This window comes from Staurois parvus, unplaced genomic scaffold, assembly GCF_062004578.1.
Source record: "Staurois parvus isolate SC_StPar_1 unplaced genomic scaffold, SC_StPar_1.0 ptg000652l, whole genome shotgun sequence".
Taxonomy (NCBI): Eukaryota; Metazoa; Chordata; class Amphibia; order Anura; family Ranidae; genus Staurois; species Staurois parvus.
The window spans coordinates 2981605-2999472 of NW_028318448.1; the positions used below are offsets into that span (position 1 = coordinate 2981605).

Consider the following 17868-nt stretch of genomic DNA (forward strand, 5'->3'; position numbering starts at 1 on the left):
CTGTTTTCAGGTGGCAGTGGGCTAATGCCCGCTGTCAGCTGACATCGCTCAGCTGGTCCAGGCTGGGGAAAGATCCCCATTTTAAAGTCCGGATCCACCCCACAGCCTGAAGCAGCATCTGGATCAGCCTTTCAGTGATCCACTGAGAGCCTGAGCCAGCCGCTCCCTCCCCCTCCACAGCTCAGCACTCCAGTGAGCACGGGGGGAGGGGGGCAGAGCAGACAGCAGTAACTGACAGTCACCACTCACTGCTTAGAATGGCTGTGAGAACTCAGCGATCATGTGATCATTGAGTTCTCACCCTTAGAGCCAGCGGGGGACAGATGCTGCATAGGACTGATGCTGCATCCACCTAGGTAAGTATGATCTAGAAAAAAGAATTCCCATACTTCTCTTTAAAGCTGAAAATCCACAAATATTACAATAAAACATTTCTCTCCTGGTCAATTATACACAGTACATTTCCAGGCTTTTTGCAAACTAAAGATCATTATCTATAGGTCATAAAGTTGCATAGAGCCTTACCTGCTTCTGTTCAGAGACATACCATTCCATGAGTTTTCTTAGACTGTAACAGCTTAACCCCAACTTGAGTATGAACACAGTTTAGGCTATCCATACTTGATATTTCATAATAATTGCTATATTGCATAATCTTATCTTACCTTTCTCGCTTCTTTTATCAATTTTCTGACCATTTCTTTAATTGTTAGAGGATGTCCTCTTGGGGGGTGGAAGTAGAGATTTATGTCCGTAGCTCCTATATGTCCTGATGTTACAAAAGGCCAACCAAGGTCAAGATTTGGTGCTTCTACATCTGATTCCATTGGCCAGTAAGTACCAGAAGATGAATTGTCATCTGTTGTATCCCCCTGTGAATTTTCCACTGTCTCTGCTGCCTTCTGGATGTGGTTTGTAATATAGTTGACTTCATCTTCTGCAAGAAACTCTGTAGCTCTTTCTTTGGAAAGGAATTCTTGATATGAAATGACACCTCCCTCGATAAGTGCATCTATGGCCACCCTATACCATTCCTTGTAATGAGGTTCTATGTAGTTTTCAGATTTACATTCCTCATGCAAAGATGAAAGCAATGATAATGTCTCCACCAGTGCCGACATATTGAGAATTCAGGCTGTAGTGAACATAAAGATCATATATAAATAACGACATATATGCAGGCTTTGTTATCAGTAGCAAAGTATAACAATAATAGGACATAGTGTAACACATTAATAGCATTTTTATGGTTACATAGATACTGGGCAGCTAATAGAGGTTTGTGTAGGTATTCCTTCTGTTGTTAATCACACACTTTTTATGATCAAACTATTATTATTGTGCCAATGATAACAGCTGCAGTGTGCATCTAACAAAATCAGAGTGCTATGATTCATGAATTATTGCCCCGGATGTTATGTGTGGATAGTATAGTTGCCATGGCTTTTAACATAAGTAAACCAACAGTAACTTAAGGCTTTGTTAGTCATGTGGTTAACCAGTACCCAACAACAGTTTGAAACAGATAAGGTTCAATAATGTTTTATCTATAGGGCAAACAGGGCAGATGTACCATTAAACAATAAATAAAATGCAATTCAGGGAATTGCTGACCCTTAAAAACAGCCTTTTAAACATCTTCTGGGATTTAAGTATGTTATAAACAAATTCACAAGCAAATATCATTTGCTAAGGGATGTATGCTCCAGCATCCAAATATACCAGCTAGGTACTAGTGTGCCTAAAAAAGGGAGTGGATTTTCTTTAAAGGTATATGACCACGTAGAACCTGTTTTGTAAATTTTTGCATTTGCATTATATGTAAGAGCAAGTCTGTACCAAGTGTGCACTGACCACTAAACGTAACTGAAAAACTACCAAATACTTTTCTAGACATGTTCAGTTATTTCCTCCTATGTATTCTGATTTCATAGTAATCATAATTAAAAACATATACTTCAGTGCTGTTTTATCACAAAAAAAAGCTGTGTATACAGTATTTTAGATTTTTCCATATTAGGCATTTTCCAGTTCTATAGAATTTAAGGTGTTGCCATAGGGTGGTACTATGGAAACCAGTAATCCATCCCTCGTGCTGTGTCCCAAAATGCAATGTATAGTAGAAAATAACCATGGACTTTATAGGCACGTACACTCCACAACAAAGTTTATATATAAATGTATTGTCTTTATTACAATTTAGTTATTAAAAGTAAAAAAATACAATAACTCAAAAAGGTTCTTCGGCGCAAAAAATATTGCACAAAAAATACATGTCATCTAGATTGATTGGAAAATTACTATATCTTTTATGGTACTGTTTGCAGCTCCCTGATGGGCCCCCATGTCCAGACATCCTGACTTGGTTTTTCCATTGTTCCTGGCTCCCTACTGTTATAACTTAGTCTTCCAATGTTTTGGAATAAATGTTTATAATGCTTATATTAATAAGATATAAATGAACATTTTTGCTCAGTGCAGTGTGTTACAACATGCTTTAACACACTGTAATAAGCTGCCATGCATAGAGTTATATAATGTGTCAAAATATTAATATTACGTAGCGCTACTCCTGTAGGAGCCACTGGAATACTGTCCAGGTCTCCCCCAAAAGCTTCACTCCTGCAGTTAGGCACATAGGCTCATTCACACGCTTCTTCAATGACCAGTCTAGGGGTATTTTTTGTTTATTTTTGCAGAACTTGCATAGGGATGAGGGAATTAAGTGGGATACTTAAAAAAAACAGAAACTATGTACATTTGAGGACTCTGGGTATTCTTTCAAATAATTTATGACAAAGTCCATGGTTGAAACAAACAGTAGACTTAAGCTTTAATACAGCTGTCAGGGACATGTTGGCCGTGGCGCAGCTGAGGCTTATAGCCACACAAGGATGCGTAGGCGCGGGCCTGCATGTGCTCTTGCTGTTTTGTGTGGGCATGCATGCACAGGAATGCGCATTGGCTAATTCTGGCGCCTATTGGCCTATATAAATGCAGTAGTTGCACTGGTGAATTGCTGTCTGATCTGCAGCTCTCCCTGTGTTCCTGTGTCTGTTCCTGAATTGATACCCCTGATTGACCCAGCTTGTCCTGACCTCGCTTGAACTCTACCTGCACTGACCTCAGCTTGCTTCTTGGACTGTCTCTGCCTACGGTATTTGCCTGATCGGCCTCACTGCTGCTGACATTGGCCTGTGACCTGACCTCTCTTCTACCTGACCTGCTGTCTATGCTTGACCTGACCGCCTGTTACCGACCTGGCCCATCTGACCCTGCATTCCGCTTTGCCTGTTACCAGCCTGCTCTGCTGTGTCATCTTCCCACTGATATTCATGCTGCCATGTCCACACCTAATGTCCATAGGCTTCTCAAGCTTTCTGAATGCAGAGAGAGCACAGCAGCATTGACTACAGTTTGCAAGTTATGCTTTATACCCACACTGACTACAATGTGACAACTAAATTTACATATCAAAACACACACTAAATCCTATCTATCTAAACCTAGCACCTATCTAGGAGGGTGCTACATCAATATTAGCATTGTACAGGATTTATATAGTGCCAACAGTTTGCACAACATTTTACAAAATAAAGAGAGAGAGAGTACAGTTAGAATAAAATACAAGAAGATTAGGAGGGCCCTGCCCATAAGAGTTTACAATCTAATAGGATGGAGCAAGAAGTGCAAATGGTAATAACTGTGAAGGATGATTTTTTTGCAGGTACAAAAAAAACACATTTATTATTTTTTTACATTTCGGCCTGTAAGTCATTGCACTGGCAATCATCAGATCACAGGTACAATGCCTGGATCCTGCGGATTCTCTCAGTATACTGTCTGCCCATAACATTGTACAGGCAGGTAGTTATTGAATGGCACAAAGGATAAGTGAACTACCTAGAGCACTCACCAGTGCCCTGGCAGTTCATTGAGAACTACAAGCTGTTAGCCGCAAAGGCTGACAGTAGTAGTAGTTGTTCCATTCACAGAACTCTGTGAACAATTTTTTTTAAATAGTGACAGCAAGTTCGTGGAGAAGATCCCTAGGTTGCTGTCACAGGAAGGCAGAACATCGGGGAGCGGCTGCAGGAGTGGAAACATGTTATATGTAACATGTCCCCAAAGGTGAACTTATCCTTTAATAGTTCAATTGTTATGTGGAGGTAAGATAGGTCTCTCTGATGAGATGAGTTTTTAGGTATTGTCTAAAGGTGAACAGACTGGGAGAAGTTCAATTTATAAGTTAGAGGTTTCTTTGAAGAGATGAGTGTTCAGGGATCACCTAAAGGTGGAGAGAGTAAAAGATAGCTGGACAGATTAAAGCAGAGTTCCAGCTGAAGAAAAAAAAAAAAAAGTCAGCAGCTACAAAAACTAGCTGCTGATTTTTAAAATACAGCCACTTACCTGTCCCTTGGTCCAGCTGTGTCCTCACCACCGCTGGTTTCATTGGCCATCTTCTCTCCATGGCGCCGGCATCTTTAGTGTGGGCATCTGGCTATGACTGCTTGCAGCTTCACAGCCGGGTGCCCACTGCGCATGCGCGAGAAGCGCTGCACTTTGTGAATGGCCCTGTTGTCTTCTGGGACCTGTCACATGTCCCAGAAGACTATGGGGAGGGAGGGAAGACAACTTCAGCTTCCGATCACCTAGATAATCGCAGCGGAAGTCGGAGCGGGTACCAGTCAAATACGGGCACTCGCTCCCCAAAAGTGCTAATCCTTAACCCCCCTGGCGGTATTCCCGAGTGTAGCTCAGGCTTAAGTTTCAGTACCAAAAGCGATAACCCCGAGCTATACTCGGAATTACACTGCAGTGCTGCTTCAGCGATCCCTCGAGCACTTACCTTGTCCTGCGGTCCCACAATGTCCCCCCTGCAGCATCCCCAGCCATGTCCTCCGGTCAATGCCTGCATCTGTCTTCCGGGTTCCATTCCCTCGAGCGTCGGTACATACAGGGGGCGGAACCAGCGGGAATTTCAAAAATGTAAAAATTTGACATTCACTCAATACACTAAAATATGATAGTATTACATTACTGTATCAAACCATTTCACATAAATTTTGTCCCTAGTGTTTTGTCCTGTGCCCTGCCTGCATTTTTACCGTCCTTTCTGCCTGGAAACTGAGAAACGTCCATGGCATCCAAAAAGCATCCAAAAAGCATCAAAAGCGGTTTTAGACCAGCTAGAGAACAGCGATAGTAAATGAGAACCAATTGCAGAATTGAGTGATAGTGATTTGTGGGGAAATTCATCATCAGACACTGAAAACGATTTTGCGACTGAGCTCAGTGATGTGTGAACTTGGCGCTCTATTTCAAATTTCAGTGTTTTTGGTTTGATTACATTATTGAATAAAATTTTTTATTATTATTATATTATTATTATTTTTTATGATTATTTATTATATTATAATGTATGATTTCGTGTTTCAAATTTTATCATACCCGGGATGTTTACTAGACTCTTCTTCGGGCAGATTTCAGTGAGTTATTCCTAAGAATTACAGGCCTAAAATAAAAAAAAACAACATATTGAAAACAATGTACCGCTTTGAGCACAGAAATACTGACAATCCTTCTGCTAGGGAGGTTCCTGGGGAGCGGGGGAAAAAGCATTAAAGCGGAACTTCCCCTTTTGGGTGGAACTCCGTTTTAAGCTAGAAATTTCCAGAGGATGGAAGAGGCTCTGGAGAAATCCTGAAGACAAGCATGGATAGAACGGACAAGGGAGCTAAAGAGCAGGAGGTCTTGGGAGGAGCAAAAAGAGCATGATTTGGGTGATATTTTGAGACAAGACTGGTGATGTTGATTGGGGCAGAGTTGTGAATGGCTTTGTATGTTTTTGTTAGCGTTTTGAAATTAATTAATTTTGAATTTAAAAAAGTAATTAAAAAAAAAAAGAAATGTGATGTGTTGTATAATGTATCACAGTGTGCGTGCACAATACACAACAGGTGCACAATATGCATACCTTAATGAGTGTCCAATGGTGTGAATTGACTCTAAATGGTATTAAATGGCACATTCATTTGTTCAGAGAGAAATATCAGTTTTTGGAGCTTTACAAAACACATTTTATGAGGTTGTATAACAGATGGTACATGTTAAAAATTCAAGGAGAAAACCTTACTTTACGTACATCCTTACTTGATGTATCATCTAAAGCCTTCACTAACTGTGTTATCATCAAAGAATAATTTTAATAAGTCTGCACACTTTATTGAAACCAATACATGATCAAAGAATCATTGACTATATACAGTAAATGTTTATTTAACTTATGTAGAAACATATAGAGGATAACACTAAAACTAGGTAGAAGTTGGAATTTCAGTCATGTCATGTGGTTTGGTCTTGTTATCTCACCTTCCTTTAAAGCAAAAGATTTGAAGTTCTAGTTATTTTAACCTTAGTATGTAAAACTACAAGACATCTCACATTCTCGCCCCCAGTACAGCTGAAAAAGAAAAAGACCAATCCTTCATATTTTTATTATGGCATGCTTGCAAAAGACAAAGCTGATACGTTCTTATCAGTGGGTCTGCATTGTGGCTTAGGGTAAATATGGGTAAGTTGTGGCATGCTAAAGGTCAGTGAACCAGAACCATGGCATGTTCTAGTTTGCATTCTTTTGTAAAACTGTTTTAATGACGCACACACAAGCTATTTCACTGCACACTAAATATTTTTCATCACATTGGCATTCATGTGGTTTTAGGTCCAATATTCATTATACTGTACATGCTGGGGAATTTCTAAAGCTACAGTCATGAAAGCTAAACTCCAGGCCTTGCCTTCAGCATTGTACAGTTGTACAGGCCTCTCTCATGTACTTGAAATTCATTATCTGAATTCATTGCACACTATGATGTTCTCACAGTATTCCTTAGAAATTGCAACAACTCAGATAGACCCCACTTAAAGGATGCGTTCACTTTAAAAAATAAATGCACACTTTTTGCAGGTAAACAAAAGTGTGTTTATTATTTTGTTTCTTAGAAGTCTGCAGAGCATTGCACCCACTATCAGCAGATAGTGGGTGCAATGTCAGGTTCTGCAGACTCTCAGTACAGCTGTCTGCCTGTACCTACCACAAAGGCTAACTGAAGAGCAGGAAGAATCAATGAACTATAATGATATTCACCGGCGCCCTCACAATTCATTGAGAACTATAAGCCATCTGTCGCAGCTGCAGACGGTATTGACATACGATATCAAATCAATCGGTGTGTGGATCTTGATCTCCAAAACACCACATTACAGAGTAAGCACTTACTAAAAGCAGATGCTACAGTGTGCATAGCAAGTACAGCATGCATCTCATCCCAGGTAATCTATGCATCGAACCCAGGTCATCTGTCTTCAGCAGCACCAAAATCTGACTGCAGTAATTAAAGCTCACCCACGAGCCACAAAATAGCAGCAATAGTGTAGTATACAGTATAATAATATTGTGGATAAAGAAAAAAATATATGTAAATCAGTTGAGCAATACCAAATTCGATACAACTCATATAGAAAGCCTGTGCCCACCCAGCACGTTATGTTCAATTCATCCCTCAGGTCCTCTTGAAAATGTCCAATTGGACAAAACACATCAGAGAGGAGACTGTGTGCTGACATCACACCACTGATACTGTTTCTTTCGCTCTGAAAATATTTATGTTTCATATTATTTAGAAATGTAATTTGCATATTATTTAGGTAGAAAAGAGCAATTAGGGATTGCTACAGAGATTCCTGGCTACTATTCCTACACAGAATCCCCTGAATTTAACCTTTAGGCTCCATTCACACTTGTACGACTCCAAAGTTGCATAACTTTGGAGTGCAACTTTGGTGCAACTTTAATACAACTTTACTACAACTTTGATGCAACTTTGGATAGGTGCAATCTGGAAACGACTTTGGCATTCATTAATGATAATGGATACTTGTTGCACAACTGTTGCATGTAAAACATTCAGGTGCAACTTTCATATGACTTTTGAGGGTTTTCATTGCAGTCTATGGCGCTCAAGTTGCATAGAAGTCATACCAAACTAGTCGCACAAGTGTGAATGGGCTCTTATTGCTTGTATAAAAAACATCAAGTCTGTGAACTCTTTATTCACAGAGAAATATACAGAGAAACGTACAGAGATCTTACAGATAAAAGTATTTACATTTCTGCTAACAGAGAAGAGCAAAGAGTATTGATATCTGTTGGCATTTCACATACACATGACTGAACTCAGTGAGAAATATTTTTCTCACAGAAGAGACAGTTCACATTGCTGTCAACACATTTGTGAAGGGACAAAATACAGCTTTTACACATCTGTTAGACTCTATTTTTGTTTCTGCACTGAACCTCAGTTTATTTAAGGTAACTTGGGGATATCTGGCTTGTAGATTTAGGTACTCTTAAATATGGAATATTTATGTTTGAGTAAACATTTTCTCTTTCAATATTATTATTATAAGAAATTTACATATCTCAATATCCAGTATATAAACATCACAGCATATAAGAGGATATAAGACAATACAACATATCTAATATAGGGATTGGGATAGTAGGACTGTAATCCGAGAGAATTATAGCTTCCCAATATATCAAATCCCTGGATAATGCTGATTACCATTATGGAAAGGAACCCATGGTTGGAGTAATAAGAAATAAATGAAAAGTGAAGAAAAAGGACAAGGAGAAAATAAAGGGGAAGAATAAGATAGTAATAGTAAAGGAAACATAGGAGACTCGCAGAGATGAAGTAAGTGAACCCAAAGTTGGGCTTAGTTGAATGTGCATAAATTTAGCCCATCAACGTAGTTCTGAAACATAGAACCATGCATAGAACGTCCTCTAAAACAAAGCGGTGAAGTGTTAGCATATATCTCAGCTATATAAGCAGGGACCAAGTACCATCTAGTTAAGACCTTAATATTTGCCTCAATCAGTTAAGCATTCAAAACTCCTTGAAAGAAGATCTGAGAGGAGGGCATCAAGATTCCAACTCTATATCTGTAGAGAGATCCTTGTCCTAATCTACCACATATAATTTTTGAGAGGAGGTAAGTAGGAGTCTATAAATCATAGATATACACCCTTGGTCTTTATTATACCCTTTCTTATTTTCAGTCAGGCAGGGGCTCTAATGTGTTAGACTATAAAGAATTCAGGAAATTAAAAATTTTGATAAAATTAGAAAATTTCTGAGTGAGGCATCTCTAAATTCACAGGGCAATGCTGTATGTTAAAGGGTCCCTTGTGAGTGAAAAAGGGGCCAATTCTATATAAGCCCTTGATGAGCCACCATCGGAATGCTTTTGCTTCTATGCCAGGGGGAAATATAGGATTGTTAAAAATATGGGCTAGCGGAGTAAATTCCGAGACAAGGGAGGTATGAGTCCACAGTTTATTCCATAAGGCAATCAAATGTGATAATGTCAGAGCCAGGATTGGGGGCGCTCTCTAGGAAGCACCACACTAAATAATCCGCTGTGAAGGGGTGGATAGCTTGTCTCTTGATATACACCTAATCGGGTATCTTCAGGATGGAATAGACGATGTAAAGTTGTGCTAATTGGGCAGCACAATAGTAAGTAGAAAAATTAGGCACCCCTAGACCCATGAACAATTTCGGGGTGAACAAAGTTTTCCACACAAGGTGAGGACCTTTTTTACCCCAAACAAAACATGTCATTTTTGCTTGGAAATGCAGCAAGTCAGTTCATTGTAGTTGCACTGGCAAGGATTGGAAGAAATAGAGCAACTTGGGTAACACAATCATTTTAATAGCATGGATTCTACTGATCCAAGATAGGTCACACACAGTCCAAGTAGACAGTTGTTCCTCCAACTGCCAAAAAGGAGAGGGGTAGTTAGCCAAATATTTAAATAATCCATAGGGTGCTCATGCTGGGACCAGACCTTCCAGAGGATAGGAGGAGGTAGTATACTAACTGGAGCCAAGGGGGCACTAGAGCAGCTCTTCAATGAGTAGAAGCAGACTCTGACAGGAAGAAACATAGGAGGAAGGCACTTCTAAGTGCAGTAGGTAAAGGCAGTTTATTACAACACAAGTAAAAGCACTTACAAGATAGTACAGTGTCTCAGGCTCATCATATATTCCAACTCATAGTGGATGTTTCAGAGCATGCTCTGAAACAAGTTAACGTCCCAATCTGATGTCAATTCCGGCATATGTGTTCCACACAAATCCCGGAAGTGCGGTGGCCATCTTGATTGTGCATTCCACGGGTCCCACAGTTTCTGGATGGCCAAATGGTCCCCTCCACACATCCACCATGAGTTAGAATATAGTATGAACATGTGACACTCCACTATCTTGTAAGTGCTTTTACTTGTGTCCTAATAAACTGCTTTTACCTACTGCACTTAGAAGCATCTTCTTCCTAGTTAGCTAAATACAAGTGCAAATGTGAAGATGAGAGACAGACCCCTGGATAAGGAAGTGCTTCTTCCTGCCAAATAAAGGGAAAAGCATCCTGTAAGCCTGCTAGGGTAGCTGCAGGGATGTTAATATTGACTATGTGTCGTACACCTGGAGCCTAGAAATTGAGCCAAAATCACGCAAGGTCTGAAGTATATTGGGAATAGTGGTAATTGCGGACATGACAAATAGCTGGTCCTCGGCAAATAAATCACACTTGTGTTCATGAGGGCCACACATCACTTCTTTGATAATGGGGTTATCTTGTATTGCAATAGCCAAAGTTTCAATAGCAATCGCAAATATAAGGAAAGACAAGAGAGAGCCCTGGTGAGCGCCTCTTGCAAACACAATGGGGTAGGAGAAATGTCTGACTAACTTAACCTTAGCTTGTGGTCATGAATATAATATGCTAAGAAGTTGTAGAAAATGTCAAACCCTCAGAATACCAAGGTTTTAAAAAGGTAGGACCAAGATAAGGAATAAAAGGCCTTATGCAGGTCAACAGACAGAAGAAGGCTCTGTTGCTGAACACCACCATCCCATTGGGCCTGCAAGAGGGAAATCAAGTCAATCACTCGTCTTATTTGATCTAGACCTTGACGACCTGGTATAAGCCTGATTTCATCCTTACGAATGTAAGATCTGACAAATGAGGATAGTCTATTGGCTAAGATCTTAGTGAGAAATTTGAGATTGTTATTTATCAGGGAAATAGGCCGATAGTTCCCAACTTCCCCGGGATCTTTATTAGGTGTAGGGACATCTGATATATGTGCTAAGTTCAGTAAAGGATCTAGCAGGTCTCCTTTACCAAGTGCACTGAAAAAACATTCCAAGTGAGGAACCAACACATCCTGAAACTTGCACTAGTAGAGAGCAGGAAAACTGTTAGGGCCCGGAGCAGATCCAGTACTAGCCTTTTCAATTGCCATTACAATCTTCAGGTTGGTAATGGGACTGTTCAATAGGTCCCTATGGATAAAAGAGAGGGTGGGAAAGGGAAGATAACCGGATTGAGTAGTGGGATCCATCCTCCTGTGTGGGAGGGCTATACAGTGCAGAATAAAAGCTATGGAAGGCCCTAGGACTTTTTGTTGGTAGTAATCAAATTTTATCTGCTAGATAAGAAAATGAAAGATATAATATAAAGAGCAAAAAGGAGAACACATATAAGCAGGTTATATGTTATTCATGGCTTCAAGAAAAAAACTCAGTCACAGTCCTACAACTGCCACACTATTCACAATGGTGTTAATTTACTAAAAGCAAATAGGCTATCCACTTTGCAATGGAAGTTGTACTTTTCAAGTGAATTTGCCTCAGAACAGCTGAAATTTCACTTTGCAAAGAATACCCAATCACATGCAAGGAAGATAAAAAACAATATTTTTTACTTGAGCATGATTGGAACATGATTGGAACATGATTGGATGATGAAATTCAGCACAGCTTCACGACATTCACTAAGATCTGGGAAAAATTCCCTTGCTGTTTATTTACCTTTAGTAAATAAACAACTCCAGTTTATGTTTCTAAGAAACCCTAGAAAAGACTACTATTTATAAGTCAAACTTTTTTAGTCTCAACTCTCAAACATAGGCATGCAAGAACTAACCAGTATCATCGAGCACATGTGCATGCCCATTTCTTTTTAAGTATATTCTCATATGAGGGACCAAAGGTGCAGATAATCAGGCAGAGGCAGTGCAGACTGGAAAATTTCTGAGGAGATTTAAGGACCTTGCTCATTTTTTGTAATGGGTAGTGTAGCGTTTTACTGCCTCCCTGCAGTGTTTATAACAGTTTATGTGCACAAATGGGATTTAATTTAATTTCAGTACTCCAGAAAGGATGAGAATACCAGATATCTCCTCATGCACAGAAAAATGCGCAATTATTCCTAATATGTTTGATGTTGTCAGCTCAATGAGTGTATGAAGAGTGTCAGCAGCAATGACATCACTGTATGACCTTGGCTTTTGGAAATTAAGGCAATTGGCCTTCACAAATGTAATTACATTTTTGAAACATGAATACAAAAATTATATTCGCCAAGTTAGGTAGTGAGTACGGTAGCTTCTGTGCATATTAACCCATTTACAACTGCCCAATACATATGTGCACATATGTGTCACTGGGTGGTTGATGTTTATGTGCCTCACTGCTGCTCTCAACACAAAGACTGAGCTGTTGCAGACAGCTCTCAGTCCAGGTACAGATCGGTAGCCATCAGGACCAGATTATGATCATGTGACAACTGTGAAAGTGGTCACTTATTTGATGATCCTTCCTGTCCTCTGGGCATTCTGAACTGTTTAAAGGGACACTGGGGAGGGTAGGAAGGGGTTAAGAAAGATATATACTCATATTTTATTGTGCAGGGTGACATATACAGAATAGAGGCATAATATATCAGGAGACAATCCTCTTGTCAGTACCTGAAATATAGATTTTACCCATGTTAATACTTAAGTAAGCCTCGCTACCTTACTTTTTTTTATTAACTTTGCACTGTTAGAGTGGTCTTGTTAAAATGTATTCAATATTAATTTATTAGATTTTGCATAATACAGTACAGCAATGGTTGCCACTTCTTTAAAGAAAACCAATCTTGAAAGAAACAGCTGCATTTGCTGATTTTTTTTATGGAAATGCAGGTTGCCTGTCTGTTATGCTAACATTTGGATTTCAATATTTGGTGCACATTTACTAAAATAGTAGAAAATTAACAGAAACATCTTAGTGAATATGGAGAAACTGTTAGTTAGTCCTATTCACTTAGGTAACATTGCCAACTCTTTGAGTAAATTGGTAAAAAAAAGAATGCAAGTATGGGCATCTAAAGGTACCGTGACCTTTATGCTACGCATACTTGTTTCATGTCAGTATCTCAGGAAGTATTGAAGCTAAACAGCATAACAGTTAGCAAAATAGCAAACTCAATAGAAGATCTGCAGTGACAGCCTCCATAAGACTTTTAGGAAATATTGACTTTAAAAGATCTTCACACTCTATCCCTTTTTTCAAGAAAGCAGCAAAAAATACAATAAAACACAGAATGCATCAGTGCTCCTTCAGCAGCTCCTACAATGACAACAGGACCACCATTTCAGCATTGTTGAAATGTTTTAAAAAATATCTGTAGGGCAAAGTAATAAGCATTTGAATGACCTCAAAGTGAAATTCCTGTAGCGTCCCTTCAGAAACCTTTCAGTTCTATCAAGATAGTTTAAAAAGTTGTTTCAAATAACATTTCAAATAACATTTTCTTGGAAAAAAAAAGTTGTTTAAATTCTTTTCTTTATACTATCATATGATTAAAATTAGCCTCAAGTTGTGTACTTATTAACCATGTGTGAAAAGTAGCTAGCAGTTAGTATGTTTTATTAAGAATTGATGTTTTTACGTGTTTTTATTTTTGTTGGAGGAGCAAATTGAATCTTTGTTGTAGTTTTAATGGAAACGGAATGCTAGTTTTATTCTATTGATATAGTATTTTTGAATAAGATAAAGATAAAACTCACATCACCATATGAGGTTGATGATAAGTTCAAATATTTAGAAATACTTTCTTAATGTGCTCCTCTTACTACAGCCAACAGTTTTGGGAATCTTGTTTTTTTTACCATCTTGCAATATTTTGCAAATTTAATTAAAAAATGAATAACAGTCTCATCTATTTTATTAAACCTATTCACATTGGCCGTGCTAAGGGGCGGACTGACCATTTGGAAACTCGGGCACTGCCCGAGGGCTGGGGGTCAGTAGGGGGCCCCATGAGATGCCCCTGGTACCATTTTCATAGGCTTTTTTGTGCTTGGGCAAGGACACAGAGGCCCCATGATCCCCTATTGCCCGGGGCCCCATGAGTTGTCAGTCCACCCCTGGCCATGCTGCTACATTAACGGCTTGTCCGCCGCCCTATATTAGAAGTACTGCTACAGGGAGGCAGGGCTGCGCAAAATCACGTATATATACTTGATTTACATTTCTGGGTAAGGAGCATGCGCACGCCGCCATACCCATGCCACCATTGGTAGCTACAGATGTCAGTCACCTGGTTTCGGCGGTCTCTCTCCAGCCAGCAAGCACATGCTGTTATGTATTTCTCTGCATAGCAGAGAAATACACAGCAGCTTGTTTCCCTAGTAAAACACACACAGCACATTATGTAAAACAGCACACAGTTAACCCTTTGATCGCTCAGATGTTAACCCCTTCCTGTCCAGTGTCATTAGAACAGTGTCAGTGCTTTTTATTAGCACTGATCACTGTATTAGTGTCATTGGGATGTCAGTGGCAGTTAGTCAGTTCCCACCCAGTGTCAGAATGCCCACCTGCAGTCCCAGTATAAGTCTCTGATCGCCGCTATTACTAGTATAAAAAAATAAATAAAAATCCAGTATATATACCGCCGTTTGTAGACGCTAAACCTTTCACGTACACGTATTTACATATATTGGGATTTATTTTTTAGCAAAGACATGTAGCAGATTACATTTTGGCCTAAATTTATGAAGAAATTGTATTATTTAATTTTTTTTACTGGATATGTTTCATAGCAAAAAGTAAAAAATATATATATTTTTTTCTTTCAAAAGTGTGGGTCTTTTTTTATTTATAGCACAAATACCACCAAAAGAAAGCTCTGTTTGTGGGGAAAAAAGGACATACATTTCATTTATGTACAGCGTTGCATGACCCCACAATTTTCAGATAAAGTGACACAGCACCATATCACAAAAAAATGGCCTGGTCAGGAAGGGGGGTAAATCCTCTGGAGGACAAGTGGTTAAACATGAATGTAAATACCTCCCCTACTGTACTTTTTTTTAAGTTAGAGCAAATCCTTAATTTTGAGCAAAGTTGGAAACTATGTACTGGACTCATTATTCCATTTTAAAAGAAGAACACAATTGAACACAATTGAAATTTTTTTTTTCACTTGCTGTGTAAAAGTTGTTTGGAAAGTGAAAATCAACCTTTTTACAGAGACATATTTCAAGTCCGTCAAGTCAGCCGGTTTTGCTAAATCAGTCAGGGAGTTGTCCACATCAGACTGTATTAATCTTCAAAATTATGCTTACTGACAAGTGGCAGCAAAGAACAGAAACAATTTCCTTACTCATCATCCTCGAAATCATTCTATTGTCTTCTTTCAATATAGTGTGTTATCTTATTCCTAAGAAGAACAAACACTTAGCCACAGAGGCACATCTAAGAATGCCTAAGTTAAACAGAACTTTCAACCACAGTGCCAACAGTTAATGTCAAACAAGTCTGGATAGAAACATAGATATCATAAAACTAGGGAACTATGAATGTATGTTCCAGAATATGAAATACCATGAAATACTATGTGTGGAGCATATCCTTGCTGTTCAGGTATGTTACACCTACAGTGACATGCTCATGAAAAGCTAAATTTTAGTTTTAGCATCAGAAAGTTTAGAACATTGCTCTAACGTCTTGTTAAAGCAGAACTTTGGGCAAAGAGATACATTTATCCACATTTAAGTTTACAACAAACGATAAGTCGAACACACGAATGGTAAGAGCATTCAGAGAGCTATTTGCCCCACAATGCACTGCACCCTGACAGTGCATTGTGATTGGCCACAGCAATGCACCTGACCACAGGTGACCCCATACCCTTGTGACATCATCACAGTATTTAAGAACTGTCAGGCTGGGAGCCAGTGTCTTTCTTTTTTTTGGGTCGGCGGAGGCGGTGGGCATTGTGACTGACATTGGATCTACTTTATGGGACATTTTTAAAATTTTTGTTTTTAATAAAGGACTTGTCAAAGACTGTCTTCTGTCATTTTTTACACTACACCTCTTTTTTTTTTTGAATGAGTAGCAGTACCATGTACCCCATACTCATTCACATAGTGTGGGGGTTGGGATCTGGGGGACCCCTTGTTAAAAGGGGCTTCCAGATTCTGAAAAGTGCCCTGCTCTCAGAACCCCACAACCACCGGCCACAGTTGTGGGGAAAAGGCCCTTGTCAACATGGGGACAAGGTGCTTTGGGGGGGAGAACCCCCTGCTCCAAAGCATCCCCCATGTTGAGGGCATGTGGATTGGTATGATTCAGGAGGGCGGGGCACTCGCTTGTCCTCCCCTGTCCTAACCTGTCGGGCTGCATGCTCATATAAGGGTCTGGTATAGATTTTAGGGGGGACCCCCACAACGTTTTTTAAAAATTATTTTTAATTGCTGGTAATTCTGTTTACATTCAGCTGTTAGTGGGGAACCCCGCTGACAGCTGAAACATTTAATAATGTTTTCACTACTAAAATACTGCATGACTGAATTATATAACTCCTGCTGTATTTTGCTGTGCAGTATCTTTACGCATACTCGGATGCAGTAAGATGCCGCCAAGTGAATTATTCCTGTTCAAAGTTGGCAGCGCTGATCGAGAGAACATTTTCCAAACAGCTGGTTGTACACAAGTTGATCTATAGACCAGCCTGCCCATACAAGGGTTTCAATTCGCCCAGTTCCTGCTGAACAGTCCAAATTTCAATCCAGCTTTTTAACCAGCTTAAAAAAACAATAATGACAAATGTGTTGATTGACAGATTAAATTTAAATTACAAAAAAATACAGTTTGGCTAGGGAGCAGTAAACATACTGTATTTGTGTTAAACTGTATATTTAGCCATACTGTATGTCTGTAATTACACTTTACTAATAATCCTAATATTTGGTGCCTATCCATCTCTGAAGTGGACAAAAAAGTGCACTTGTATCAAACTACTACTGAATGAAGATTAAATTAATTTTGTCACAAGTAGTAAGATTTGTCATAAGTATACAACCCTAAGATCTTCGTTCTCTAATGATTATCCATTTCTTGTGCTACATATAATTACATGAGTAACCTCCACATATTCAATTATTAGGGAAGAGCTGCAGTTTACTGTTCTTACTTTAATGATAATTAAGAGTTTTACATCCAGAACAAAGTCAGCAACAGCTCTAGTTTCTGCTATACTTAAGAACAGCAGTAAAACATTGTAAAAGTGTTGAAATATACATATATACAGTATATCACCTACAAAAAGAGGTGTTGACCTACTGAAGAGTGTTGACAACTGATATATACAATATATATATATATATATATATATACTGTATATATGTGATATGGACTGGGTACTGTGTTAGGAACATAAGAATGCCCCATAATTTGATGGAAAAGAAAATTATCAAACTACAGAGGACTGAATTCAAAGACACCCCGAAAATCAAAGTGAAAATATGATGCAGCAGGCTAGTCTATTTTGCTGAAATTTCATTGCAGCAACTCAGAATGGTACTCAGTAGTTTGTATGGCCCATACATGCTTGTATGCATACTTGACAACATTGGGGAACGCTCCTAATGAGACAGATGGTGTCCTGGCGTAT

At 39.1% G+C, this 17868-nt stretch overlaps 1 protein-coding gene across 1 annotated transcript in view; it reads right to left on the reverse strand.

Annotated features, from left to right (window-relative positions):
• The window catches only part of SACK1B (scaffolding CK1 anchoring protein B), a 135704-nt gene that overhangs the window by 107051 nt on the left and 10785 nt on the right, over nt 1–17868 (reverse strand). The window contains exon 2 of the mRNA XM_089694143.1: nt 666–1135. Within this exon, the coding sequence (XP_089550269.1) occupies nt 666–1121 (456 nt within the window). The 5' untranslated portion in view covers nt 1122–1135. The remainder of the gene's footprint in view (nt 1–665; nt 1136–17868) is intronic.